The sequence below is a fragment of the Colletotrichum costaricense genome, assembly GCF_030867565.1.
Source record: "Colletotrichum costaricense strain IMI 309622 chromosome Unknown Scaffold_6.1, whole genome shotgun sequence".
NCBI lineage: Eukaryota > Fungi > Ascomycota > Sordariomycetes > Glomerellales > Glomerellaceae > Colletotrichum > Colletotrichum costaricense.
In genome coordinates, this window is record NW_026848235.1 from 372,697 (window position 1) to 399,163 (window position 26,467).

A 26,467-nucleotide genomic window follows, 5' to 3' on the forward strand; every position below is an offset into this window, starting at 1 on the left:
CGCTTCTCAAGAACAAGACGAGCCTTCTGGATCGACTGCCGATGTGTGACCTGGTGCCACCTTGCCATCGGGAGGTGTCATAAATAGAACGGCATGTCCATGCTGAAGTGGAACGATGTCCACGAGCAATATTCATCGTCTAGACGGTCTTGCGTTGAAAAGGCTGCAACGTTTCGTCCTCTCATTCCATTTGATGTTGAAATACGTTACGTGCCGTTGGCTGGGTATCGCAATGGGACATAAAGTCTCGAGATTGAGACATGACAGTTGTTTCTGATCTGTCACTGGGCTTCTAGAAATAATGTACGTGATCCGCGGCACGGCCAGACGCGTTTCTGCTGTTGTACAAGCTCGGCCTGTCTCGCTTCAGCTCCAGGTATAACCTCGGAGGAAGATGCAGTTGCGAACTTCTCAAGGAAACCACACGGAGGTATGCAAGATTCTGCTGCTCAACGTCGGGGCTCCGGAAACGAACATCCTAAGTCGGACAAACGAGCTAACGACGTGTAAATCTTTTCGGTCCTTTATCAAGCGTCCTTGCATGGCTCGTGTGGAGTAATTTGCGCCACGTCTTGAAGGCTATCAGATTTGAGAGAAGAATGAAGTAGTTCTAAACCGGAATCCGAGCCAGAGGGTGTCTCATGTGTAAGGCAATCCGCATCGAATACATTCCCGAACACTTCGTCCACCTTAATTCCCGGTCCGACGGCATGTCTATATCTATTTCGAGAATAGCCTTGTTACGCTGATGACTTCTTCTCCTAAGTAGGCTACCAGTCGGGTATTGTCCGTCTAAAGATAGCAGCCGGCATCGCTTTCGATATCACCTCATTGCAGTACTGCCAAATGGCCGGAAAGATGTTCAGTGGTGAGGTAGCTTCGAGTGGCATAGAGATGTAAGACTTGAGACTAGGGTCGATCTAGAACTTCCGCTTCTTCCGTGCTGGTCCCGACGTGGCCTTTTTCTGTATCTCTTGTTGTAGTTCATCTCGTTTCCGATCTGCCCGTTCCTGTGACGTCTCCCTGGGCTTCACCGAAGGCTCCTCGTCCGCTCCAGACCTTCCCCTGATTTCCGCATCTTCGGTCTTCGGCTCTGGAGTCTTCGATGGGCGCGCGCCTCTGCCTATCCTGCCCAAAACAGGCTTCTTAGATGGCTCTGGCGATTTAGAAGGTTGACGGTCGCCACCAATGCGGCCTAAAGCCCCCTTCTTCGGAGATTCTGGAGTCTTTGAGCGACTGGCACGACCATCGCCGATACGACACAAGCCCCCTTTGAAGTTACTCGCGCCAGGCTTCGGTGGTGGCGAGATCTCAACTACCGATAATGCACTTTCGTCTTCAGATGCCGTTTCAGTATCCGAGCCTGGAGCAGCTGGCACAGGATCTTTCAGACCTGAAGACCTCGTTGCTGTTGCAGGTTGGCCTTTCTTTCCTATCGTACCCAGGCGGCTAGATTGAATGATAGGTTCATCAGGAGGTACAGGTACGCTGTCTGGAATGTGGGATTCGTCTTCGTCTTCAGTGCTATCGTCGTCGCGTCCGGAGGGCGGCGGGACGGAACGTTTCCGGGCGGGCACAAGATGGGGAGGCGTCGACTGCACTTGAAAATCATCATCCTGATCCTCTCCCGCAATCCCCTTGTTTGCCCGCTCGCTGTGACCATGCCCCTCTCGTTCGGATTCGGGAGGCGACATTGCCGGCCGGCTTGAACGGGACCTCGACTTGGGTCCCACAATCGGAATACATAACGCCTCTGGCCTGGCCCACCAGTCGTCAAGAGGAGTTGCGGTGTCCATGTCAGCCTTGCGACTATACTCGAGTCCATCGCCGCCAAAGACACTCTCAATAGCACCGAGAACGTCCTCCGGGCCGTGGTCTGACTGCGCCTTCCAATCCTCGAGAGAAAAGGGAGCCAAACCCTTGACTTTTTCCTCTGCCATCTTTCTCGTGGGCTTCTGTTTTGCTGACAAGACGGCGAAAACGTTCTCAAGGCGAGTCCCAGTAGCTTCTAATTTGTCCAGAAGCTTCATGATAACGGCATCCTTCTGCTTGATGGTTTCTGTAAGGGACTCCACTCGCCGGCGGCTCACAGAGTTTGCTTGTGCGAGGGGTACGACAAGTTCTGTCGTGAGTTCTGACTGGGAACACTTTTGCAGATACATCGGCCATTCTAGAGGTTGCATGTTATCCAGTTCGCAAGTAATACTCAATGTCAGACCCTGCTCCCCAGCTTCCTTGTTAGAGTGTGTTGATATCGACATGGATGCTTTTCCATGGTCTCGGTGGCTTGGATCAAAGACAGATTGAATCTTGGACATGAATGCTCGCATGTTGCTGTCGCTGTCCGTCGGGTCGATACTAGTGGACTCATTGAGGCTGCGCTTGTAGATTGCACGCCGATCCAACGATTCAGACCATATGTTGGCAAGGTCTGTAACAAAGATTGTGTATGATGTAGTTGTGAATGTTGTCGATACCAAAAGGTTGGGCAGATCGGCTGAAGGAGGCACAGGCAGCCGTCGCCAGACGGACGGTGTTGTCATGGCTGCGCAAGTCCCGTATACTCGACAACTAAGAACAAATTTCCGTGGTCTATCAGATGGGAGAATACGCAGCTAGCCGCGTGAGAACTCGAAGCGGCGTTATCTCGCAGCTGGAGGGCCGTTGCATCGACGGCACGTCAAGAGCCGATTCAGACGAAGCCTTGCAGCAGGTAATTGGGGTTCGAGCAGAAAGACTTCCGGTGCGACGTTACTGGTGAGTACGTCGGCCCTATTCTTTCGACAGAGTCTTGATGAAACGTTTTGACGCAGCTCTCAATGAATGAGTTGGAATGAAGTGGGTCAAGAAAACGGCGGTTGTGCTAGTCGCAGCATCTATGAGTTGCTTCGGATGGGCGTAGAAGGATAGTGGCCGGTCAATTTTGGGGGCGTCTGATGCAGAAAGGATGTGGTGATCTTGCAGTGACACGTATGACAAGAAGCATTAGCCCCGCGGAACGGAAAGGATGGCGGGGATGTTGAGGGTGATGGAATTCGTTGGGTTCAAAGGAGTAGGTTGGAGAGCAAGACGTGGAGGTGGAAGGTATCACCAAAGACTTGGCGCGCTGCGGTGCATCAATCAGGCAGCCACGTACAGTGAGAAGCAAAAGTCGGAGACTGTGGCTTCCGGTTGTCAAGCCACAATGAAGGTGAGAGGGGAAAGAAATGTGGGGATGATTGACAGACTATCTGCACTGTGCATGGAAACACAGGGTGAGAGGGTCGTCCAATTTACAGAACCCCGATGAGAACGTGCGTGAGAGTGAGCATGAGGGCAGCATGAAGAAACGGGTGCCAACATTCATAAGTCTCATATACTTGGGGCAAGTGAGGCTGTCGAGGATAGTGTACCACAACATTGGGTGGGTGCCACGACATTGACAGACAAAGTCTTGCGTACTTGTCCATGAATGTCAGTCGAACGGGGATGTGAACGTATCTTACTTTCCATGAAAACGAAGATTCTCAATCATTACCCCTCATTCGAAGCCTTTTGCTCACGCCATGTCAGAGTAAACAAGCTGCAACCGACTGAATTTGACGTGTCTCAGAAGCAACGTTGGTCCAAGTCGGGATGACTGAGAGCTGGGAGAACTTGAGGCTGAAGTAGGATAAGGTTTGGACGAACATCCAGCAGGGGCATCCTAACATTGGCAGTACCATACTACTGTACGTTCACGTCAAGAATGGTTGATCTAGGAATACCTCAGTCAGGCTTCGGTACGATGTGTACTCTTTTCCAGCCGTACGCTTTTCCATCAACTATCTTACTTCTCTTACTCATCTCACCCGTTGTCTTCAAAGTTCAGTGCCTTACTCAGCTCGATGGGATTCATGAGGGCACGTGCCTCAAACCTTATGTAAGTCATGAAGATGAACGCCAGGTACGTACCCAATCTACCTTGGGTCGGTGGTCGGATATTTTGAACGTTTCCCAGTGTGCCAGTCCTCTACGCAGTAGGTGCTATTATTTCTTGTTCATACTTACCTTGATTAGGTCCCTTCAATGGAGTCAAGTCAAGCGCCTTTGCAACGTCAAGAGTCCAGAACTCCAGCTTGTATAAGACAATCGCCAGCCACTGACCGCTTCAAGATCAACAAGCAGCGTGGAAAAGTGAGACAGACCGTTGTAATGCTACCGTCAACGTGGAGCTGGGCCGCTCCAGACTCCCTGAAAAAGACGAGAGAAAGCCGTCACTCATCATCATCCGAAGTCTTTCATTGGCGTAGCTGTGCACCGCCATAGCGCCCCCATATTTTCCCACCTCGACCTCGCGTGGCGCCGAATGCGCCACTCGTTTTTCCTCCAGTCCACCACACATCCACGCTCCAGCATCATTGCATGAGAAACCCCCCGTCTATCGCCAAGATCCCATGCGAGCCTGTTAACTTGGTTGGACTTCTTTCGGTGCTACGCCACCCCCGCTGAACAAGCTTGATTCAGGATTCCTGCGAGCCTGTCGCCAGGCGCTGACTGGTCCGTCAAGGGCACATCACCAGTGCCATGCTTGCCAGGCACGAAAAGCAGGGACAGGGACATGGCGGATGACGTTCCCAAGTGAGGGGAGCCTTCATCAATTTCTCGCACCGCACCATATGGCATTCACGGCAACAAAGTAGGATACCGGTGGCAATCTTCCACGCCGCTGGCAACCCACCATTGGCCATCTTTTCTGTGGTCCGCTGCCAGCCACATCTCAGCCATGCCTACAGTACGCTGGTGTTGCGTCTGTATTATAGGACAGACCTGACAAGCCTGGCTCTCTCAGGCGAGGGGATGACGGCGGCGGAAGGCGGAAGTGGCAGGCGTCAACGTGTACTACCTTACCTCGCAATGGGATGATCAGCCAGGAACGCTATCTGTGGCCCGCCGCTGCTACCTAAACACGCCAAACATCAAGGATCTTGGTTATGGCTCGGCCTATCCCACCGCAAGAAGTTGGACATCACCTGCTTCTCTCCCCCATAATTCGTTGTTGGGGCCTCCAAAGTGCCGGGAAGGATTGCGACGCCAGAGGGAATCCCCTGCCATGTATAAACTGAGTACGGAGCATACCTACGACCTTTAACAACCCAATACCGTCCGCCCTTCAGTTCTGCGCATTTCGTCTCATGCTCTATTGCCCTCGATAAATCCCCTTCGTGGCACTAATCATGGGACAGAAGCCTAGCAGCCCGTTGGCGACTTGTCTCGACAACGTCTGCAATGGCCGCTCCTCTTGCGTTGGATATCCAAACGACCCTCTCTTCCAGCTCAACTGGGTGAAGCCGTACAATCTCGATATCCCGGTGGAGCCCATCGCTGTCACAAAACCGTCAACAACGGAAGATGTCGCCGGTTTCGTCAAATGCGCTGCGGACAACAATGTCAAGGTGCAAGCCAAATCGGGAGGCCACTCATATGCGTAGGTTTCTCGACATGTCATCGTTATCTAGTCCACTGCTAACATGCTCATCTCTCCTCAGCAACTTTGGCATTGGTGGCACCGACGGCGCTCTCGTCATTGACTTGGCAAACTTTCAAAACTTCTCCATGGACACGAACACTTGGCAGGCAACTATCGGCGGAGGTCACAAGCTGCACGACGTGACGGAAAAGTTGCACGACAATGGGAAGAGAGCCATGGCTCACGGCACGTGTCCCGGTGTAGGCATCGGAGGCCATGCCACAATTGTTAGTCCCCCGCAGTCGGCGATCTATCAAGCCTTCGTGCGCCCTGCTAATGCATGTCACATTTAGGGCGGTCTCGGCCCCAGCTCAAGAATGTGGGGAAGCTGTCTTGATCACGTCGTCGAAGTTGAGGTGGTCACCGCAGACGGCAAGATCCAGCGAGCAAGCGAGAGCCAGAACTCGGACCTCTTCTTTGCTCTCAAGGGCGCCGGCGCCGGCTTCGGCGTCATCACCGAATTTGTTATGCGGACCCACCCGGAGCCCGGCGATGTTGTACAATACTCGTACGCCATCACTTTCGCCAAGCACCGCGATCTTGCACCTGTCTTCAAGCAATGGCAAGATCTCATTTCTGATCCAGAGCTGGACCGTCGGTTCAGCAGCGAGTTTGTGATGCAGGAGCTCGGCGTCGCCATCACGGCTACATTTTACGGTACGGAAGATGAGTTCAAGAAGACGGGCATCCCAGACCGCATCCCCGAGGGCAAGGTGTCCGTGGTGGTAAATGACTGGCTCGGCGACGTTGCTCAAAAGGCACAAGATGCGGCGCTCTGGCTGAGTGACATCCAGTCACCCTTCACCTCCAAAAGTCTCGCCTTTACACGCAACGACCTCCTCAGCGAAGATGGCATTCAAGGAATGATGGACTATGTGGATGGTGCCGACCGCGGTACCCTGATTTGGTTCCTCATCTTTGACGTTACCGGCGGCGCAATCAACGACGTGCCCATGAACGCTACCGCCTACCGTCACCGCGACAAGGTCATGTTCTTCCAGGGCTACGGTATCGGCATCCCGACCTTGAGCAGCAAGACCAAGGATTTCATGTCCGGAGTCGCCGACAAGATCCGGAAAGCGAGTCCGAACGAGCTGAGCACGTATGCTGGTTATGTCGACCCGACACTCGACAACGCGCAAGAGAGGTATTGGGGAACCAACCTCCCAACGCTCGAGCGCATCAAAGCGACGTGGGATCCCAAGGATCTGTTCTCGAATCCCCAGAGCGTGCGACCCAACGCGAGCGCTCAGATTGCCGCGCCTACGACTAGTGGTGGTTCGAATGGCTCGAATAATAGCGATTCGACAGGCGGTGGGAGCTAGGAAGGGGCCGGGAGCACCCGGCATCTACCTGGTCTTATGGGACTCGTGTTCACAACGGTTATGGTTTTGGCATTCTCTATACTCATGGCATAAGGCACTGGCTCGGTAGATCATGAGGCAGTGGGCTGTTTTCTTCAAAGATACCCGGTATCAATTCAAGCATATTCTATTGGATTCATCATTTGGCCACGTTTGTGGTTACGCAAGTGCCGTGAAAACTCAAGGAAGCCTACTAGGCATTCAAATAACAATGTGCACCTTTGGAGTCGTACGCTTCGAAGATGACCGACCTGGGCAACGGCAGGACACATAGGCACCCGCCATGCGATCCTGGTCCGTCCTTTGTGGGGGCCGTAATTTCGCCCTCTCATCGGCCAACACTCATCATCAACCACCACCAACGCCAACATCATTCAGACTTAACAATCCTTCGTCTCGCCTGGCGGGAGCTCGTTCCTCGTCAAGCCTTTGATCTGATCGATGTAATCGAAGCAATTGATGTGAACTCGGATTCGCCTCGAAACTTCCTTGTTCATCAGTATCAGCATCTTCACCCTTCACCACCTCACAACCTCACCCCAACCGACCAAAAGATGCCCTCCGTCATCAACGGCAACCTCTCCCGCCGCCCCTACACCGTCCTTGAATCCGCAACCCGAATATCCCACATCCTCCACCACCCCTCCCTGCTCACGCCGCGCGAGGTCGTGTTGGGAATCTACCTCGTCTACATAACCTACTGCACCGTCCTCACGCTCCGCAGCATCGGTTACCTCGTCTTCGAGGCCGGCGGGCGGGACATGTGGTGCCCGGAGGATCCGCCTGTGCCGGAGTGGTATCCGCCCGGGTGGAAGGTGGAGCTGAGTCGGTGGGATTGCTTCCGGATGTTGAGGTGGATGGTGCTGAGGAGGTTTGGGGCTTTGGGGTATGAGGTTTTTGCGTGGGGTGTAATGGGGGTGCTGGGTGCGGTTTTGGTAGAGGAGGGGGTTAGATGGGTTAGAGGATGAGTGAGAGGGATCGTGACGGTTGTTTGGGTGATGGTTTAAGTTGAGGTCGTTGGGCGCGATGTTGGTATGGGTTAGACTGCGACTTTGAAGTCAAGAGGCTTCGGAGATGACTTAGATAGTCTTAGCTACGCTGAAAATCATGGTCTCGAGACTTGGAAATCAAGATACGATCAAGGCTCAGGCAGCTACGCGTCATATTTGATCATGTCCGGCTTTGTTCAACGACTGTGTTATCTTCTAGTCCGCTTTAGCAAACTTTTGGAATTAGCAACCATATTTCAGACTTGCGTCATGATCTACTTCTACAATGGCTCCTTGTAAAATGATTACGAAACCCACTTGAAATCAGTTGAACATCAGTCGCCTCCAAGATCTTATCAAGGTTTGAGAATACAGCCCTGCCTCTCATATCGTGACCTCTCACATCTCGGGGCGGTTATCTCACCCAGAATTTTCCTCACTTGAGCCTACAAGCCGGCAACGGAATGATGTGGTTCTTCAGTTGCATCGCCAGAATCTTCTTATTCATCCGGTTCCCGTAGACTACGATCACCAACGGGGTGATGGAGGGGCTCGGAGTGTTCTATGCCGGGATGATGGAGATGATGATCCTTGCCCCAAGGATGTCTGGATGGGGACTTTGGAGGTGGAAGTGGACAACGGATCTCTCTCAGATGGTCTGATACGAAAGAGTTGTCTGCGCGATGATGGTATCTTTGATGGACGGTCTATGAGCTTTATGTGAGCTAGGATTCAACTGGTGAGCATCTTGCACCAGATGGTCGATGATATGAATCTCGGCGAACTGATAAGAGAACAGAAGTAACATTGTCCTTGCTACCAAGTATAACAACGGGATGGGGAAGGGTTTTCGATATGGCATTGGAGCAACGATTAAAGTCTTATCATGAGACAAATGCAGGTATGTTTACAAAGCAGTAATTCCCATGAGCGTGATGCAAGGCGTCGTGTACGGAAGCTCAAAACTCGAAGTCATCAAGAAGACTGCGTCATTTGCGTCGCTTCTAGCTCAAGCAACAACCGCTTCCCTCATCGTCGAACATACCGTACCTCCTTACGATCTTCTAAGTCAAGTTCAATCTCGACCCACTCACGGGCGATGGATTCGGGAGTTCTTGATGTGCTTCGCTGTTATCCCACGCAGAGGCGTGGACCTGAAGGCTGAAGTATCCACATCTAGCATCCCAACCAATCGTAATGGGCCTAGTTAGGCTTGCCCATGTGTAAGTTAAGCACGCAGCAAATTAAATGACTTAGAAGTCTATCTTCCTGTAGCTGATTGAGAGGGAAAACGAGTATTGCGCAGCGCGGTCTTCGTTGCTGCCTTTATTCCCCTCAAGATGATCAAGTGGGGGTGGCTCGGTAAGAGTCGGTGAGAACAGCTGATCTGGACTGATTAGTCACATTCGCCGGTTAACGATTACATGACTGTATGCCCGTTCACTGCAATCTGCAGTCTTTGAGAACCGAAGAAAGACCCAACATCCTTCACTGCGGTTGTATCTTCCCCCAAGGCAGTGATGAGGGGCGGGCCTTGGGAGAGAGTGAGGTGGGGCAAGACTTACAGCGGGGTCTTTGCGCATCCAAAAAACAGAGGAAAAGGTTTTCGGGGACGGCTTATCTAATCTACACGTGACCGACAATTCTGGCTCGGGTAAGGGAGGAGCGTAGGGTTCGGTGCTCCACACCAGCGATTCACCAAAAACATTTTCGAAGTCGTGAAATTTCCAGCCTAGTTCACGATTCCACGTCCGCCATCTAACCCTCCAGCCAGCCCCGTAGTTGATTCCGACACCCCCAAACCGACACAATGGCCAAGCTCTCGTAAGTCATTGTCACTCTACTCTTCGAATCCAGCGACGGCGCAAAATTTTCGGCTTCTTTTCACCCCTCCTCCAGCGACGACGGGGGTTTTGGTGGGATGCACGCGGCACGAAGCGGGCGGGCGCTCGAAATTTCGACACAAACAACACTACGACCGACGCAGGGAAAGAGGAGGAAATCTTGAAGACAGCAAGGCAACGGCCGAAAGTGTTGGATTGGGCTTCGACTTCGACAGAAACACCGATTGACGGCATGCACGAATGGAAAACAAAAACACTGCGCGAAACGACACCCTTCGCCTGCCGCTAGCCCGCCACGAGAAACGAAATTTTGCGCCGACAATGGAGGAGACAAGAGCAGAGAAAATTCCGGCAAAGATCAAGACGCGGAAGTGCTGACCAGATTCCTACAGTCGCGGTGCCCCCGGTGGCAAGCTCAAGATGACCCTCGGTCTTCCCGTGTACGAACTCTCCTCTCTCCCCGAATGAGAGAAACCCCTCTCTCTGTGGTGGGAAACTCGTCGCTGACTCTGTTGCTTCAGTGGTGCCGTCATGAACTGCGCCGACAACTCTGGTGCCCGTAACCTTTACATCATCTCCGTCAAGGGTATCGGTGCCCGCCTCAACAGACTGCCCGCCGGTGGTGTCGGTGACATGGTCATGGCCACCGTCAAGAAGGGAAAGCCCGAACTCCGCAAGAAGGTCCACCCCGCCGTCATCGTTCGCCAGTCCAAGCCCTGGAAGCGTTTCGACGGTGTCTTCCTGTACTTCGAGGACAACGCCGGTGTCGTAAGTACTATCCGATATCTGGGAGACATGGGACGCGTCGGACGAGACTTGGTCGTATGGCTTTCGCATAGCCAGGCTCCGAAGATGACGTCCCTTTTTTGAAGATGGATATCACGAACTGTCTGCTAACACACCTTCTACAGATCGTCAACCCCAAAGGTGAGATGAAGGGCTCCGCCATTACCGGCCCCGTCGGTAAGGAGGCTGCTGAGCTCTGGCCCGTAAGTTTTCCCCATACAAACGATCTTGTGATACACGAGACTAACACCCAATCCAGCGTATTGCCAGCAACTCTGGTGTCGTCATGTAAAGGAGTTTTTTTTACACAAGTCAAGAAATAAAAGGGCGAAAAGGACGACGTTATGGCTACGGATTAGGTCAACCGGTGCGAACCATTGGGACATACTTCATCACCCCTCCTCCTCTCTCTCCTTGACACCTCTCTCCCCCCACCCTGTCGTCATGAAGTGAAAGAGAGCGAGGTCGAATGGATTCCATCATCACACACAAAACACCATCTGAAAGAGGGTTGTGGGCCTGGTTTTTTTCTTTTTAGTTTCCTCGCTGGACTGGCAGGTTCTGCATTTCGGCTGTGGCGTGTAAAGGGAAAGAAATTCATACCAGGCATTTCGCATACAGGAGAGATACAAAAATCCGATTCTTTGCGCACGTTACACATATTTGCCTCCTGCTTTCCCGTTTCGCTCCCCAGTTGGCGCCTTCGCTGCGTGTGAATTGGCCATGTCTTTGCTCTACTCCCAAGCAGACGAGCGTCGACGAACACCGACCAGGCAAATGCCCAGGATTCCAACTAGAAAGTTGGGTCTGTGTTAGTGATATCTGCATGCGGTTTCCTCCCCGCCTTCTCACTTTCGCCCGCTTCTATTGGCGGCGACGGATAATGAATGCGGCTTCTGAGGCTCTGACTGCACAGCAATTTTAACCCCCTCGCAGGCTATGGCCTGCGTTCACGATTTCCTCAATCAGCCCGAACTAGTCCAGCACCGCTTATCCAATTCCCATGTCCTCTACCTGCAGCAACTTGACTTGCCTTGTTGTGATACAAGCTCTGCGGCGTGAACATACTACTCTTTTCCGCGTGTCCGGTGGCGACACTTCGGTTCCTCTGACTTGATTTAGCTACGACTAACTTATCCAAATCAGGGTCGCCTTACGAATAGGTGGTTTCGAATTGCCTACAGTGTGGGCTACAAGACTTGGAGCCGACCTAGGCTAGACACTGCTCAGCATTGCGATGTTCGATAGCTGGTTGGAGAAGAGGAAAGTCATTGCTCGAAATGTAGTCAAACGCACCAGGGCGTATACTTCGTCATCCCATATGAACATGGAGGTATCAAGGATCAGGAAGAAGACCTATTGAGGAGGCCTTTCTGCATCGTGGGGACTGTAGCATGACGAGACCACCCAACTTAACCATACTCCGGAAATCGACGTGAAATCTCGCCCGAGCATTGCAGTCTTTGGAGCCTGGTGAGCGGCCAAAATTACAGTGTTGACAACCAGCCCCTTTTTCAAACCGTGTCACTCGCTGACACGCGCCATGATTGGTGTTGAACTCCTCCCTAAGCCACCAGAATGGGGTGCCAGTCGAGCATCGCCTCGTTCTGAGGCAGGATAAACCAATAGACGAGTCGATACCTTCAAGAAGCCACCCGTGCGATCAGAAAGGGATGTCCGCATGCGCCCGAGAAGAGAGGAAGTAGTAGTATAGGTCATGGCCGTCACCATGTCCGCAGCACGCCAGATTAGGTCCGGCCTGTCGTAATCCTGGCTACCCCGAATAATCGAATGAAAGAGGATTGTAGAGCTGCAGCTGCTGAATGACTTGACACCGAAGCCCTTTGAGTGAGGTAAAAACGCAGTGAAAATGAAATATATTGGATAGACTATGTACAAGGCATTGCATTGTGGTTTAGTTGTCATATCGCCACCCAGCGAGCACCCTCTCTAAGGTTGCTAATTTTGATGTTAGGAAGCACCTCGCAATATTACAAGTCCGCAACGAGACCAATTAGCCTTTTTCTGCGCCAGGAGAAATGGTAGCCGCTTGCTTATAATGCAAAATCTCTGTAGATTAGGATTGCCGAAGATGACCGACGAAATGGCCTCTGGAAGAAACTATAGTCTCGCTGTACGCCCACCGGCTTAGATACATACAGCTGCGTTGGACGGGTTGCATAGTGGCATGGAATGCGAATGCAAGGCTGAGTTTTCTTGGACGGGAAGGAGGTAGCTAAGGCTACATCTGATCCAATGAAAGTAGCCGATAGAGGCAGCACGGCCTTGGGGCGTGTAGAAATTGCAGTGAAGGTTGACAAGCTATGATGCAAGTATGAATTGGCTCAAGTGATTTGTTTTTGCTAGTCCACGCTTGAAGCTGGAGTTGCCTGGCCCCACCTTCCAGATAATCAGCGATGAAGATGTTCACATGTGCAGAGCAGAGGAGGGAACGGTTGCCTCGAGCTCCGTTGCCTTGCTGCTCTCGCAGCCGCATATCACGGACGCGTCGGCAATACGAGTGTTAGGGGCCATCGGAAGTGGCTCAAGATGAAGGTTATGGGCGGAATAGAGAAATCCTACGATGCTATGACCACTGACAAACGTGGTAGCCGGCTTGCCAAAGACAGGTGAAGGACATGTCGAGCGAGGTTAGATTGTCAACTGCACCTACGGCGGAAGGCACTCACTTGTGAAGTTTCGATTTCTAGTGTCGGAAAACATGGCGATGGAGGCATTTTGGTCCCTAGGAGATGGGAAAATGCTCAAGATATGACAAGCGACACATCGAGCGAAATACTCACTGAGTTGTACTCCTGCATGGTCAGGATAGCTTCAACGATGAGGTAAACAAGCAACTTCAAGAATAGCAGAGACAGTTCTTCGTATCACATCAGGAACAGCGTATGTGTATGGCATCAACGTCAATTTCATCAGAGAGTATCGACTCCATCCGTCCACCGCCATCGTCCCAGAAGACAAACCCCACTTATCCATCACCAACCCATGTCCTAGGGCGTCTCAACGAGATCCTTCAAGCAGGATATCAGAGCCAAATTCCCTCTGCCATGAACCGCTCAGATACGCGAAAGCTCTCTCTCTCCTTCCTCAAGGCTGAGGCCAGACAGTCCACGACTTGACTCTCCACTTCCATTGACGCGCCACCTCCGAAAGACCACTCACTTCAGCGAGCGGGTGCCAAATCGACGAAATTTCGTATTCGTCGCCTGAAATCAAGAAAAGTTTGGCGCAAATACACAAGAGCCGAGAAAGAAAGATTCGATAAAAAGAAAAAGTGACGAAGACGGCGGCACTGTAAATGTCCTCAGTCGATTATGGGAGCTGAGACCGGTGTACCGTTCTGTCAATCCATCAATGCAAAGATTCATACGCTCTCTCCTCTTTTTTGGTTTCCAACACTCGAATCGAAAATGGGAAAAAGTCGGATGCCCTCGCTTCCCGATGCTGATGTAAGAGAGATCATCTCCCAAGGTGCCTCTCCCGATATGTGTACTCGAACAAGAAAACTGAATTAGGTGTGTATCGGCGTGCGGGGCTTTTGCGTATTCGTGTGCCCGAACCCGTCCACTGCCATCCGGATGCGACTTTCGTCATGCGAATGGGTATACAATGCTGATCGTAGAAGACTGGAAAATAGTTGCTCTGAGAAGCACATGATGCTGGTAATGATATTCGTGGGTCTCGTGACCTTTTGCGGTTGTGTTTTTTTCAATGTGATCCGTATGGGTCATCATCCTGCTCTGCATGGTAGTTAAACGTGCCGTTCTTAACGGACGTGTGTAGTTGGTGTCTGGATTCGTTACTGTCCCTGTCCCAGGGGGAAAGGTGCTGGTTGTCCAGATTGCTGGAGTTGCATGGCCTTCTGCTGAGCGATTCGGGCCGCATCAGCTTCGGCCGCGGCAGCTGCTGCCTTTTTCGCAGCGAGAGTAGCCTTTCTTTTGTTGACAGCGCCCTGCATGCTGCCATTGAGCCATCGTTCTAGAGAAATTGTTAGTAGACTGTAAAATCAGTGATGGGGTTGCGTAAAGCGTACTTTTCATCGAGGCCGACATCTTCTCCGACTTGGTCATGGTCGAGTAATCCTTCTCCTCCCCTTCAGCCTGGCTAGGCGGGGCCGATGACTTGGCCGAGGTAGGTGCAGACACTGGCGCTGGTCGAGGGGTCGACAGGTTGTACTCGCTGACGTCCGTAGATGTTTGGCGCGGCGAGGCTGGGGGCTTGATGGTCCATCTGGAGCCATTGTTAATCAGCTTGAATGACACCATCATCCGGGGCTGAGGGGACTCGGCTGCATCGAGAGTCGCGGTGAAACGGTGTATATCAGCGAGAATATGCTCGCCCAGTGTCTCTTTGGGTGCGAGCTCCGGTGCGCTTTGCTTTCTGTTGATGCGAATGATGCGAGCCTTCTTAGGCTGGGGCTCGGCCTCCACTTCTTCCTCGTCGACTTCCTCCTCGTCCTGCCAATTTCGCTGTCGCTTCTTCTGACGCAGTCCGTAGGTAGATCCGGCGTCCGAGATAGTGGCCATCGATGATGCCGAGGTAGGGCGGGATTCGTCGGTTGTTTCGGGTGCAACAACAGCAACATGGCCGTTGCTCTTTCGCTGCGCTGCGCGACCTCTCTTGGGGGTCGGCTTCTCGGGCTCCTCTGGCTCTTCCTCGACAATGGCGGCCGACTTTGGTTGTCTGCCACGCTTGCGCTTGGGAGGCTGTACCTGTTCTGGCTCCGGCGGCGGGGCGATGGCCTCTTCTTCGGGAGCAGGCGAATTCGGCTCCGAGACCACCACGGCAGACTTCCTACCCCTCGGCCCTCTCTTCTTGGGGCCGGGCTTGGCAGGTGAAACTGTTTGCGGCTCGGGCTCAGGCTCCTCTTCGGGATCTTGAGCTGAAGCCGCCTTTTCTGCGGCGGCAGCCCTACCGCGCTTCTTCGGGCCCGGCTTGTTGCTTCCCGGAGTTGCTGCACGGTGGTCGTCCTGTAACACGCCGTCAAACAACTTCGGGGGGTTGCGAGTTCTCTTGCCAGAGACGATGACTCCGTCGCCTTCGGCAGCCTTGGCGCTTGCTTGCGGCTGGCTTCGGAGTTGGCGGACACCTTCGCCTCCACCACCCTTCTGAGCGCCGGGATCTTGGTTGCCCACTTTATTGGGGTGAGGATCGTACTCAAAGTGATACGTGGCGGCCATGATCCTGTCTTGCAAGCGTTGCTCGAGAATTCCGGCGTCTTTCTCCTTGATCGTGGCTCGGGAGCCCTGCACCTCAAACTCCTTTTCGATGTATGAGTCTACCTTGGCAAAGGCGTTCAAGTCGGCAGTCTTCTTTTCGTAGGCGGCATCCTGAATGGCGCGACGCTGGGCATTTTCTTGATCATCTACGACCCTGCTGCACTCTTTGTACTCCTCTTGATAAGCAAGGAGGCACTCATTGGCCTGAGCCAGAAGGTCCCAGAGCTCCTCTTGGGGGAGGTCCTCGGAGTCCTTTAGGAAGGCTAGAAATTCGGCAGGATCCCTAAGCTTTTTGAACCTGTACTGTTTTCTGAAGCGTTGCTTCGGCATCAAAGCTGGTGTGCTGGTCCCCGTCGCGGCTGAGGGCACAACAGGCGACCCTTGGCGGGGCGTAAGTGCGGGAGTCGGGGCAGCCGAGTTGTAAGCGGACCCTTGGGAAAGTTGCTGGCCTTGGCTGTCGGGTGCGAGATCCTCATCGTGATCGGCGTCCCGCTCAGTGTCGTCAACTTCGCCGTCTGCATCGGCATTGGCACCGTCTTCTGCGTCTGCTTCAGCACCCTGGCCATGGGAGTTCGCATTGGCATTCTCGGGCGTCTCGTCAGCGATCTCTCGCTCGCCGGAAGTTTCAGCGGCGTCGGCATTTGAGGTGGGCGCAGATGCCTCGACAGCGACCGGGTAGATGGAGTGGGTGACATATTCGCCATCAACGTAAGGTGTAAGGTGGGACCACGGATAGCGCTTCTTTTTCACCTCAGGAGCGGCGGGTTGGGGTTGCGGGGATGCTGCTTTGGGTTCAGGAACAGCAACGGATTCAGGAGCAGCAACATCGTCCTGCATTTCTGCATCGGGTTCCTCTGCAACGTCAACGTCCATCTCGTCTTGAGGCCGGGACAAGTCCTCGGACTGAGTTGTGAATGATATAGAGACGTCGACATCTTGTGAAGGGGCGGCGGGCTGTGTATTTAACGGCTCCTCTTGAGGCGGAAGCTTATTTTCGGTCGCTTCGATATGACCATTTACCTTTGTGTCTTCTGTTGACACATCGGCGATAGACTCTCGTGGTTCTTCAGTCCGCTGTGCGACGTTGACATGGTCGATGTTGTTGGTGGCGTTGAAAATCTGAGCAACGGCTGGTGCGGAATTTTCCTGAGTACCGGAGACAACAGCAGAGTCGGCGTTGACTGCCGGCTCAGCCATCTCCGGCAGAGCCGTTCTCTGCGGTAAACTTTCAGTAGGCCGCACGGGAGAACTGGCCTCTCTCTTGGGCTGGATAGAATAATCTTCGACGAAGTCGCCATGATGAACTGTTGTCGCCCCGGTGTCTGGGTGCGGGCCAGTGTTTCCGATAATGGTGACTTGATTGACGCGGATGGGCTGAGGGTGAGCGATGATAGGGCCCGCTACCTCATCCGCGGCGGTAACAATGTCGCCGGGAACGGTTTGTGCTTGGCTCTGGCTCAATTGACTCTCATCCTGCTTGATGATCTGATGGCCAATGGGAGATGCCAGTTGAAGTATTACCTGAGTCTTGCGTTGGATGGGCGACGAGAGCTGGTCATGGTTTTCTGGAAGGGAGGCGTGACCGGAAATGTCCTTGTCATTGTCATCATGGTCAGATGCATCATCAGAGCTGATGAGGTCAGAAGAATCGCCCACCACTTCAATAGTATCCTTGACAATATCCTCGTCTGATTGCTGAGAGTAGAAGGATTGTTGTTCGACGACGTTCTTCCGGGCCGGAGTCCGACGACGAGCGGCGGTAATACTGGCGACGGAAAATTCTCTCGAGTTGGCGCGGCGCTTTTGTGCTGTGGGCGTGTAGTACTCCTCGTCGACGACTTCACTGTCAGCCCGCTTCTTACGGGTAGCAGTGCGAGGGGCCGGGATTGCAATCTCGGGCAGCTCATCCTCAAAGTCTGCGGCGGAGTAGTCGATTTTCGCACGCTTTCTCAAAGTGTGAGGGCCCTTGCGGTAGGTCTCGTCTTCTTCATCTGCGGGCCCGTCAAAGCCGCTGGTGCGAGATCTCTTTCTAAGAGCCTTGCCAGGGCCAGGACCGGATCCGCCCGTACTGGGAGATGAGCGGACACTGAAGGGGTTATTCATGGGAATGGGCTTTGCGTTGCGGCGATTTTGAGGTGCCGTCTGAGGAGTGCGAGAGGCAGCAATGGGAGGAGAGCGCGTCATGATGCTCGAGTTTGACTCGCCGCCTGCGCTGGTATCAGACTGGATGCTGGAAGTGGGAAGAGTTTTCCGGCGATTCGGACGGCCACCGCGAGAGCGCTGGTCCATAGCTGTCAGAGCAGCGGTTGTGTGATGGTGCAGTCCAAGTAAGAACAGGTGAAGAGGTGACCTGGCTTACGGAGACGGATGTGTAGATGATTTGGGGGTAGAAGGGGAGCCGCAATAAGATGGCGGAGAAAGCCGAGAAGTCATTCAATGAGACGGGAGACGACTACTCTGAATAGTGATGTGATGTGAATGAAGAGCTAATGAACTCTTGTCCCGTCGTAGATTTAACGGATGGCAGTAAGAGGCTGTCGGTAGGGGGAGGGAGGTTGAATGTGAAGGTGCTGGCGAAAAAAACCGGGTTTGATGCAAGTAAGTGGTGATGTGGTGGTTTGACTTGACTTGGACCACCCGACTGAGAGCTGAGAGTGAGAGCCAAAGGTTGTGTGAGTGGTGAGTGGTGAGTGTGAGTGAGCGAGACCGAAAGAGACCTGAGCTGAGAGAAACAGGCCTTGCTGTTGCCAATACCAAATAAGACGTCAAATTTGAGAGCAGACAGGACGGGTCTGCGCGATAGCTAGAGCAAACAAAAATACGCTCTGGAGAAAGCTAAAGAGCCAAAGAAAATAGCGACGATATTTTCAAGAGGGCAAAGAAGTCGTGAGGGTAAGATATCTGAGGTGGAAAATGTGGTGATTTGTGCTGTTGGTGGCCCCTTCCTGTCTTGTTGCTGAGATGGCTCCTTCCCGTCTTCACTTTGACTTGCATTTCTCAATTTTGCCTTGCCAGCCGGGGCCCTGTCCACGTCTGCGTCCACACACGTCCACCTGTTGCTCTTGCTGGCCTGGCTCAGGCTGGCTGCCACTTCCTTCCGTTCCGTTACTGGCTGGCAGGGGCCGGGAGAGAGAAAGGGAAGGCACGACTGGGCCCCTTTGGAACGCTCCTGCACTGGCATTGGCTGTTAGTCCTTCCGAGCCAGCCACGCCTGGACCACAAGGCAATGGGAAGGAAGGAAGGAAGAAAAACCGGTACGTGGGTACAAGGGCCCAAGGGGGAAGGGACTCGGGAATGGGATACGTACCTACCTCTGGCTGACTTGCACCCCAAGTTCCCGTCTCGTCAAGCATACCAGGACCTATGATGGGAGCTGGAGGAAATCCCTTTAGTGGCCCGACCTCCCTACAGCTTGTCACTATGGGCGAGCCTACAGCAGGCTCACCCCTATAGCCACTGATCAAGACCCCTAAAAGCCCGCTGTAAGCCTTGACAGACCAAGAACGAGAGAACCCAGCCCGGCCAGATGGCGACTTCAGACGGGGACCCACAAGACACGCTTTTTTCATTTCCGACTGGGGATGGGCGTTCACTCAGGGCCAATGAGATGACACGCTTCTCGTCCACTCCGGATACGGACTAGCGCATCCCTTCTCTCCGCTTGATGCATGTCCCGTCCCTGGTGAATGTGATGCATGTCTCCAGCAGCTGTCGCCAATTTGTGTGGTGCTGTGCGGCGTGCCTGCGCTGGTGCATCAGACTCCCCCGTTTGGTTCACAGTCGGAGAACATGAGGTGAATGTTCAACTGCATCTTGGTCAACATCAATAACCGCCCGTCATCATTCGATCAGTGAGCTGGTGTCTCTCTGTTACACCCACCAATATCGCCTTGATCGCTTCGGCCTGGCCCGTCGGACATAGAACCCCACGCTATAATCATTGCTCCTTCCATTCGAGCTGTTGTTTCACGGTGTCCTGATACCTAGCGCCGCCTGACTAAGCTTGCCGAGCATCCCTTTCGGAGCTACCTAACCGCCCTCAAAGTGTTGCACCGTGTAGCTAGTGACGTCTGCCCCGCAACATCACCAACACCACAATCCTCCCATCGCCCAACATGGCTTCCAAGAAGACAAAGCCCGCCGCTGCTGGCGACGACATTGACGACCTCTTTGATGGAATTGGCGACAATGTTGCCCCCCCTAAGAAGTCGCTCGAGAAGAAGCCCAAGCCTACCACCGCCGCCTCCAAGGCGATGGCCGATAACGACATCCTGGCCGAGCTCGAAAAGGACCTCGAGCAACCCTCCCGTCCGCATACGCCGCGTCTTAAGGAGACGGCAGCGAAGGGAATCCCCAAACGCTCTGCGACCCCCACCACCGACGACAAGTCGACTGCCCCCCGCAAGTCTACCGACAGCGCACGATCTCTCCGCGCGAGCTTCACCCCCAGTGCCACAAGCTCCGACCTGCAAGAACCCGAGAAGAGGCCTGCTGAACAGCTTGCCACTGCCTCCTCATCAGCTGCTTCTCCCGAAGCCGCGCCCGCTGCGGCTGCTGGAGGTGGTTGGTGGGGTGGCATCTTCAACACGGCCACTGCCGCCATGAAGCAGGCCGAGGCTGCTGTGAAGGAGATTCAGAAGAACGAGGAAGCCAAGAAATGGGCCGAACAAGTCCGTGGAAACGTTGGTGGCCTCAGGGCTCTTGGTAAGTTCACAAGCTGGTTTTGCCATCTCCTAAACGCAACCCACGCGCGTTGGTATAGAGGGGACAAGTAGGTTTTAACACTACCTTCACAGGAGACAACCTTCGCCAGCAAGCTCTTCCGACATTCACGAATATCCTCCACACCATTGCCCCTCCCATCAGCTCTCACGAGAGACTCCTCATTCACATCGCCCACGATATGGTCGGGTACCCTTCCCTCGATCCATTGATCTACGGCACCTTCTCCCGCGTCATGTCCCAGGTGGAGGGCGGCGAGTTGATGGTCATTCAGCGAGGCCAAGAAACCCACAGCCGCAGATACTCCAATGACAGTGGCGCGGGCTGGAGAGACGGTCCTTGGTGGAGACAATCCGACTCCCCGCGTGACCTGGGTCTGATTAAGGGTCTGACCGAGGGCACCAAGCTCTGCCGTGCTGGAGCCGAGGGTTACGCCAGCGAGTACTTTGCAGCCCACGGCGGTGTCGAGCAGGCTCGGCTACGTGCGACTGAGCCGGTGAGCGAAGACAACCCGGTCCGCAGCTCCGACCTCTTCCTTGCCATCCAGGCTGTGGGTACCACGGCCGACTCGGGTCTCTTTGCCAGTACGTCGGCTGTGGAGAAGGAGAAGGAGACTTCGGCCGTGGCCGAACAGGATGAGGCAGATGAGATGGTTTGCTTCGCCGTCTTCTGCCTCGACCCCGTCCACGAGATTGAGTACTCGGCCATCAGCCAGTCCATCCCGGTCAAGTGGATCCGCTGGTTGGACGCCGCCAACCCGCTGACTCCTGCCAGCGGTGATGATGGCCAGGAGGGCTCTCTGGGTCAATCCATCCCGGATGAGATTCGTGAAATTGTCGAGGGCGGTGGTGTCGACCCCCGCGAGTGGGTCGCCGAGTGGATCGAAGAGCTGTTGAGTCTGGCTGTGGGTGTCGTGGCACAGAGGTATGTTGCCAGAAGAATGGGTGTTGGTGAGGGAGGCATTGGAAAGGGCAAGAGGCGCATGGACGAACTCGTTCAGGATGGTGGTGGCGAGGCTGCCCGGGCTGGTCTTATCTAAGCCAGCATCGGATAGCAGTGACTGTATGAATTTATCTAGGTGTTCGGGTATACCGTTTTCTTTATCAACATTATTGAACAATCATTATAATTATACAAATGGCACCACTAGTGTTCACGTTCTTGCCTCTTTGTGTGCCGAATGCTTGAATCGTACGCCAAATGTGTTCTTGGGTCACCAACAGTTCGACGTCAACATCTGCTTTAATGTGGCGTATGGTTGATGGTCATCGGATAAAACCATTGATGAGAAAGCTAATAGATGTATATGTTCATTTGCAACGCTGTAGCCTCATGAAGAACGTGCTAAGCTCAGACACCTAAGATAGTCGCACTGTCGACACCGCGTTGACTCCTGACATTGTTGAAGTGACTCCTATACAACACTTGGCAACCAGCATCATATACATTGGCCAATAGAATCTCATTTTGCTTCAGTCAAAGTATTGAAGTCTATGGCTTTGAAGTTGGTCACCAAGACCGACTTACACGGGCGCTGAACGCACCAGCCGGGACCAGCTGCCCTACGAACCTGGCACCTCCCCTGAGTCCCCACATTCTCTCACGGGTGCGTATTACATAATCTGAAAGCTGCAACGTAAGATTTGAGAAGAAAATTTCCTTCCCTCCGCCTCCTTCACTTGATCAAACTCACCGGCCGAACACCACATTTTGCAAAGACAGGCAGCGCAACAAAAGCAAACGGCTCAAGTGAGTCAAACAGGAATGCTCTCGAACTTCTACGAGAATGGGCATTATATTTTGCCTCCCTGTGCTCTGTTGCGGTGTCCATCGCGTCAAAGCATGAAAGTGGTGTGAAGCCAAACGAAACAGGAAGGATAGCTTTAATCATCCTTACCTACCTTACAGCAGCGTCTACCCAGTCACTTGGATTATTCACGAGTCTTTGCTTCGGCGAGGGTCTCCTTCTTGTGCCGCGTTTTGCGGTACACTCTGGAGAGGACTGGAAATACACTATTTATGAGCGGTGAAAATTGAGGGGTGAAGGGGCGTTTACGTCTTTTTTCCTCTCGATTTTTGCCGAGCTGCAAGAAAAACAGGACCATCATAGTCCATGCCCATCTTTTTTCCTACATGGGCGAGGCTCCAGGCGTACCGACAGATTTTATTGTGACTTTTTGTTTTGCATGATTTGAATTGAGAGCATTGCCGGTTCAAAGTGCTACTTGCCATCCACGTCCATGTTGCCCAAATGACTTGGATGGCTCCAAAGTGCTGAATGTCCCAGCAAAGTACCTGCACCACACCCTCAATCAAGCCTCTCAGTCAACAAGACGAGCTCATCAGTGCATTCCTAACGTTGGGAAAAATCATGGATTCGAGCAAAAAGGTCACATTCACACCGGCCGAGTCCCGGTCGTCTCCGGTGTTTTCCTCCACCCTTTCGGGCCACCGACATGCAATGGAAGTTGCACCTCCCCCACCTCACGCACTTACTCAAGTTGCTGTCACCATTCACCACAAAGAAAGGCCTGACGTCACCTGGCAGTCAGCGCTCACAAACGGCAGGACGGCAACGCCATCAAGCCGCTCTTTCCTCTCCTCCTCTAAGATACCTCGATACCTCACGTTACCCCCCTTTTCCCCGAACGTGAGGTACGTAGCTGTTCTTTAGCGTTTCTGTGCCAAGGAAAATGTACATATTGAAATCCAAAGTAGACGGCGACGTCGACATCTTATCACGACTTCCCGTCTCTGCTGCTTGCATGTGCTTCTCATCAGACCATCGCTCATAAGCCTGACTGTGCAAAGCTCCAGGTCTGTGTTCTACGTATTTTTACCCTCACTCGAGTTCATCATCATTCGATGCCACCCAGAATCATCGTGAACCCTCTTCGGAATATCATCACCACCCGCCGCTCCCGTTTACCCCGTCTATCTCACACCATGGCTCCCACCAAGGACCGCAAGGAGTCCAAGTTCTCCCATCTGCCTCTGAGCACCAGCGGCCCCATCAGCTGCGCCGTCACGGGCAGCGCGCTGCTCAATACACCTTATCTCAACAAGGGAACAGCCTTCCCTGATGACGAGCGCCGCGAGTTCAACCTGACCGGCCTGCTTCCCCAGAGCATTCATTCCCTCGAACAGCAGCTGCACCGCGCCTATGAGCAGTACAAAAGCCGCCAAGATGACCTGGCCAAGAATACCTTTTTGACGTCGCTGAAGGAGCAGAATGAGGTCTTGTACTATCGGGTATGTATTTGAATGTTACCAGATGTTGAAGCATAAGTGATCTGAGACTGGTGCGTAGTTGTTACAAGAGCATCTTCCGGAAATGTTCAGCATCGTGTACACGCCAACCGAGGGAGATGCGATTCAGAACTTTTCGAGACTGTTCAGAAGACCTGACGGCTGTTTTTTGAACATTAATGATGTAGATCGGGTCTATCACGACCTCGCCCAATGGGGGCGACCAGAGGATATCGACTACATTGTGGTTACCGGCATGTACCCCGTCCCCGCCTATGCCACCTTGTCTTCCGAATCTGTTATGCCCGAATGATTCGCTGACTAGCTACACCAGATGGAGAAGAGATCCTGGGTATCGGAGACCAGGGTGTCGGTGGTGTTTTGATCTCCGTGGCGAAGCTCGTCCTCACAACCCTGTGCGCTGGTGTTCATCCCAATCGAACACTGCCTGTGGTGCTCGACTGCGGCACTGATAACGAGGAGCTCTTGAACGATGATCTGTATCTAGGACTCAGACAGAAGCGTGTGCGGGGACACAAGTATGACCGCTTCGTGGATGAGTTTGTCAAGGCTGCCAGGAGGCTGTATCCTCGCGCTTACATCCACTTCGAGGACTTTGGCCTCACCAATGGTAAGTATGATGGTTCTGCTTGGGTGGGAGTCTCTTCTGACGTGCGATGGTCTACTAGCAAGGAGAATCTTGGATCAATACCGTCCCCATATCCCGTGCTTCAACGATGATGTGCAGGGAACGGGATGCGTTACTTTAGCGGCTATCACGGCTGCGCTCCACGTAAGCAAGCAGAAGCTCACTGATCTGCGTCTGGTCATCTTTGGTGCTGGCTCAGCTGGTGTTGGAATCGCGGATCAGGTCAGAGATGCCATTGCTGCCGAAGGAAACATGAGTAAGGAGGATGCCTCCAAGCAGATCTGGTGCGTATATGTCTGCAAACCTTACAAGCTGCATCATTCCTGCTAACACAGATATAGGTTGATCGACAAGCCCGGTCTTTTGACCACAGACAGCGAGGTATCCGCTGCCCAAAAGGGCTTTGCTAAGGACCCTTCGGACTGGAAAGACAAGGACGCGTCGCTCCTTTCGGTCATCAAGAAAGTCAAACCCAATGTCCTGATCGGAACCTCGACGAAGCCCAAGGCCTTTACGGAAGAAATCGTTCGCGCCATGGCAGATGGCGTCGAGCGGCCCATCATCCTCCCTCTGTCTAACCCAACTCGTCTCCACGAGGCCGTGCCGGAGGATATCTACAAATGGACCGACGGCAAGGCTCTCGTCGCGACAGGATCTCCTTTCAAACCGGTCAAGGGCCCCTGGGGTCAAGGCGGTAAGGAGATTGAGATCGAAGTCGCAGAGTGCAACAACTCTGTCGTCTTCCCGGGCATCGGCCTCGGCTCCGTGCTTTGCCGGGCGAGCCTGGTGACGGACAAGATGCTCGTTGCGGCTGTGGAGGGCGTCGCGTCGCTCAGCCCCGCACTCAAAGACCAGACGGCGCCGCTGCTGCCGGGTGTAGATGTCGTCAGGGACGTCAGTGTGAGGGTCGCGCGGGCGGTGATCAAGGCGGCCGTCAAGGAGGGAGTGGCGACGGAGGAGGGGATTCCGGAGGGGGACGAGGACTTGGATGAGTGGATCCGGGAGCAGATGTGGTCGCCCGAGTATCGCCCGCTCAAGCTTGTTGAATACAGTGAGGCGAGTCGGGAGGCCAAGGGTGAGATGAAGGTTGCTGGGAGCTTTAGCAGAGTCGGGAGCTGGTAGATACCATCATTCAGTTCACGCGTGAGTATCCGAAGACGGCAAAAGGCAAAAGTACATGCAACACCGGGCATTCGCCGGTCGTCTCCGACCCGACTACTACTCCGGCCCTCACTGGTTTATCGATGGGAGAGCGGACGGGATCCCGAGTTCTCCAGTGGGTGTGGTCGCATGTGTTATCTTGCCGGAGTGGTGATGCTGAAGTTGGGTGAAGGTTGGTGGTGAGGCTCTGGAGAAGGGCCTCCAGCCTCATTGGGGTCATTTGAGGAACGGACGCAGAACAACTATTTTTTAATACTGAGTTAGATACTAGATAATTGCCTGAACAGATTTATGTAGAAAACCGCGCGGAATTATGTTGTGGTGTTGTTTGGTGAATTAACTTGGTCTTTTATTCTTGCTTTTCAAATGCGTACAAAGTGGCGATGATTGCGTTTATTCTCAGGACTCAAAACAACGGTATACCATGTTTCCCATCCGGCATGGGAAGAAAAAGTATCTAACTGAGACAATCATCTAGCCATGCTTTCATCTGGACTCTGTTAATACCTGATAAGCTCCATCGCTAGGACTTTCCGTTAAAGTTCACATCTAATAGCAATGTGAGGTAGTGAGATAGGGGAAGGCCGTTCCCACGATAGCAACACGATGAAGAAGCCTACGGATCAATAGTATCAAGCACCCCAACGGATATTCCGACTCGGTATATATTTATGCCACATGGACCTATAGATTGACCTTAACTCATGCTCCTAGTCTGCGTTACAGGGTATTCGAGCGCCACTCAATGGTCTTGATCCAGTCTCAATTTTCGAGTCAGCTCTCCAGCCACGCCTCAGTAAACAAAGACTCATGAGCTCAATCAATAGTCTCGGCCTTGTCCAATTACATGTGCGAGATTGGTGATTGCGAAGTATCAGCATCGGTCTCGGCTTTGAGTAAGAAGCTCTTGTGCCGTGAGTACCTAGATTCTCAACAGTTGTGGTCATACATAAACACCAGGAAATTGAGAGACTG

The 26,467-nt window shown here is 53.2% G+C and overlaps 7 protein-coding genes across 7 annotated transcripts; 5 read left to right on the forward strand and 2 right to left on the reverse strand.

Moving 5' to 3' along the window:
• Positions 1-920: 920 nt before the first annotated feature.
• Positions 921-2,543, reverse strand: CCOS01_06345 (uncharacterized protein; the record flags this gene model as incomplete). Its single annotated transcript, XM_060454514.1, has 1 exon — positions 921-2,543. The coding sequence occupies one exon, from the start codon at positions 2,541-2,543 to the stop codon at positions 921-923; it is 1,623 nt and encodes a 540-aa protein (XP_060314214.1).
• Positions 2,544-5,195: 2,652 nt separating this feature from the next.
• Positions 5,196-6,813, forward strand: CCOS01_06346 (FAD binding domain-containing protein; the record flags this gene model as incomplete). Its single annotated transcript, XM_060454515.1, has 3 exons — positions 5,196-5,446; positions 5,508-5,715; positions 5,782-6,813. 3 exons carry the CDS (start codon positions 5,196-5,198, stop codon positions 6,811-6,813), a joined length of 1,491 nt encoding a protein of 496 aa, XP_060314215.1.
• A 281-nt stretch (positions 6,814-7,094) lies between these two features.
• CCOS01_06347 (uncharacterized protein) lies at positions 7,095-7,820 on the forward strand (the record flags this gene model as incomplete). Its single annotated transcript, XM_060454516.1, has 1 exon — positions 7,095-7,820. The coding sequence occupies one exon, from the start codon at positions 7,095-7,097 to the stop codon at positions 7,818-7,820; it is 726 nt and encodes a 241-aa protein (XP_060314216.1).
• Positions 7,821-9,651: 1,831 nt separating this feature from the next.
• On the forward strand, positions 9,652-10,763 carry CCOS01_06348 (60S ribosomal protein L23; the record flags this gene model as incomplete). Its single annotated transcript, XM_060454517.1, has 5 exons — positions 9,652-9,665; positions 10,078-10,125; positions 10,207-10,453; positions 10,597-10,674; positions 10,731-10,763. 5 exons carry the CDS (start codon positions 9,652-9,654, stop codon positions 10,761-10,763), a joined length of 420 nt encoding a protein of 139 aa, XP_060314217.1.
• Positions 10,764-14,291: 3,528 nt separating this feature from the next.
• On the reverse strand, positions 14,292-18,000 carry CCOS01_06349 (uncharacterized protein; the record flags this gene model as incomplete). Its single annotated transcript, XM_060454518.1, has 2 exons — positions 14,292-14,470; positions 14,526-18,000. The coding sequence occupies 2 exons, from the start codon at positions 17,998-18,000 to the stop codon at positions 14,292-14,294; spliced, it is 3,654 nt and encodes a 1,217-aa protein (XP_060314218.1).
• A 1,826-nt stretch (positions 18,001-19,826) lies between these two features.
• On the forward strand, positions 19,827-21,472 carry CCOS01_06350 (uncharacterized protein; the record flags this gene model as incomplete). The annotated part of the gene is made up of 2 exons (XM_060454519.1): positions 19,827-20,415; positions 20,508-21,472. 2 exons carry the CDS (start codon positions 19,827-19,829, stop codon positions 21,470-21,472), a joined length of 1,554 nt encoding a protein of 517 aa, XP_060314219.1.
• Positions 21,473-23,379: 1,907 nt separating this feature from the next.
• On the forward strand, positions 23,380-25,453 carry CCOS01_06351 (malic enzyme; the record flags this gene model as incomplete). The annotated part of the gene is made up of 5 exons (XM_060454520.1): positions 23,380-23,685; positions 23,744-23,846; positions 24,017-24,313; positions 24,372-24,615; positions 24,673-25,453. The coding sequence occupies 5 exons, from the start codon at positions 23,380-23,382 to the stop codon at positions 25,451-25,453; spliced, it is 1,731 nt and encodes a 576-aa protein (XP_060314220.1).
• Positions 25,454-26,467: the final 1,014 nt, after the last annotated feature.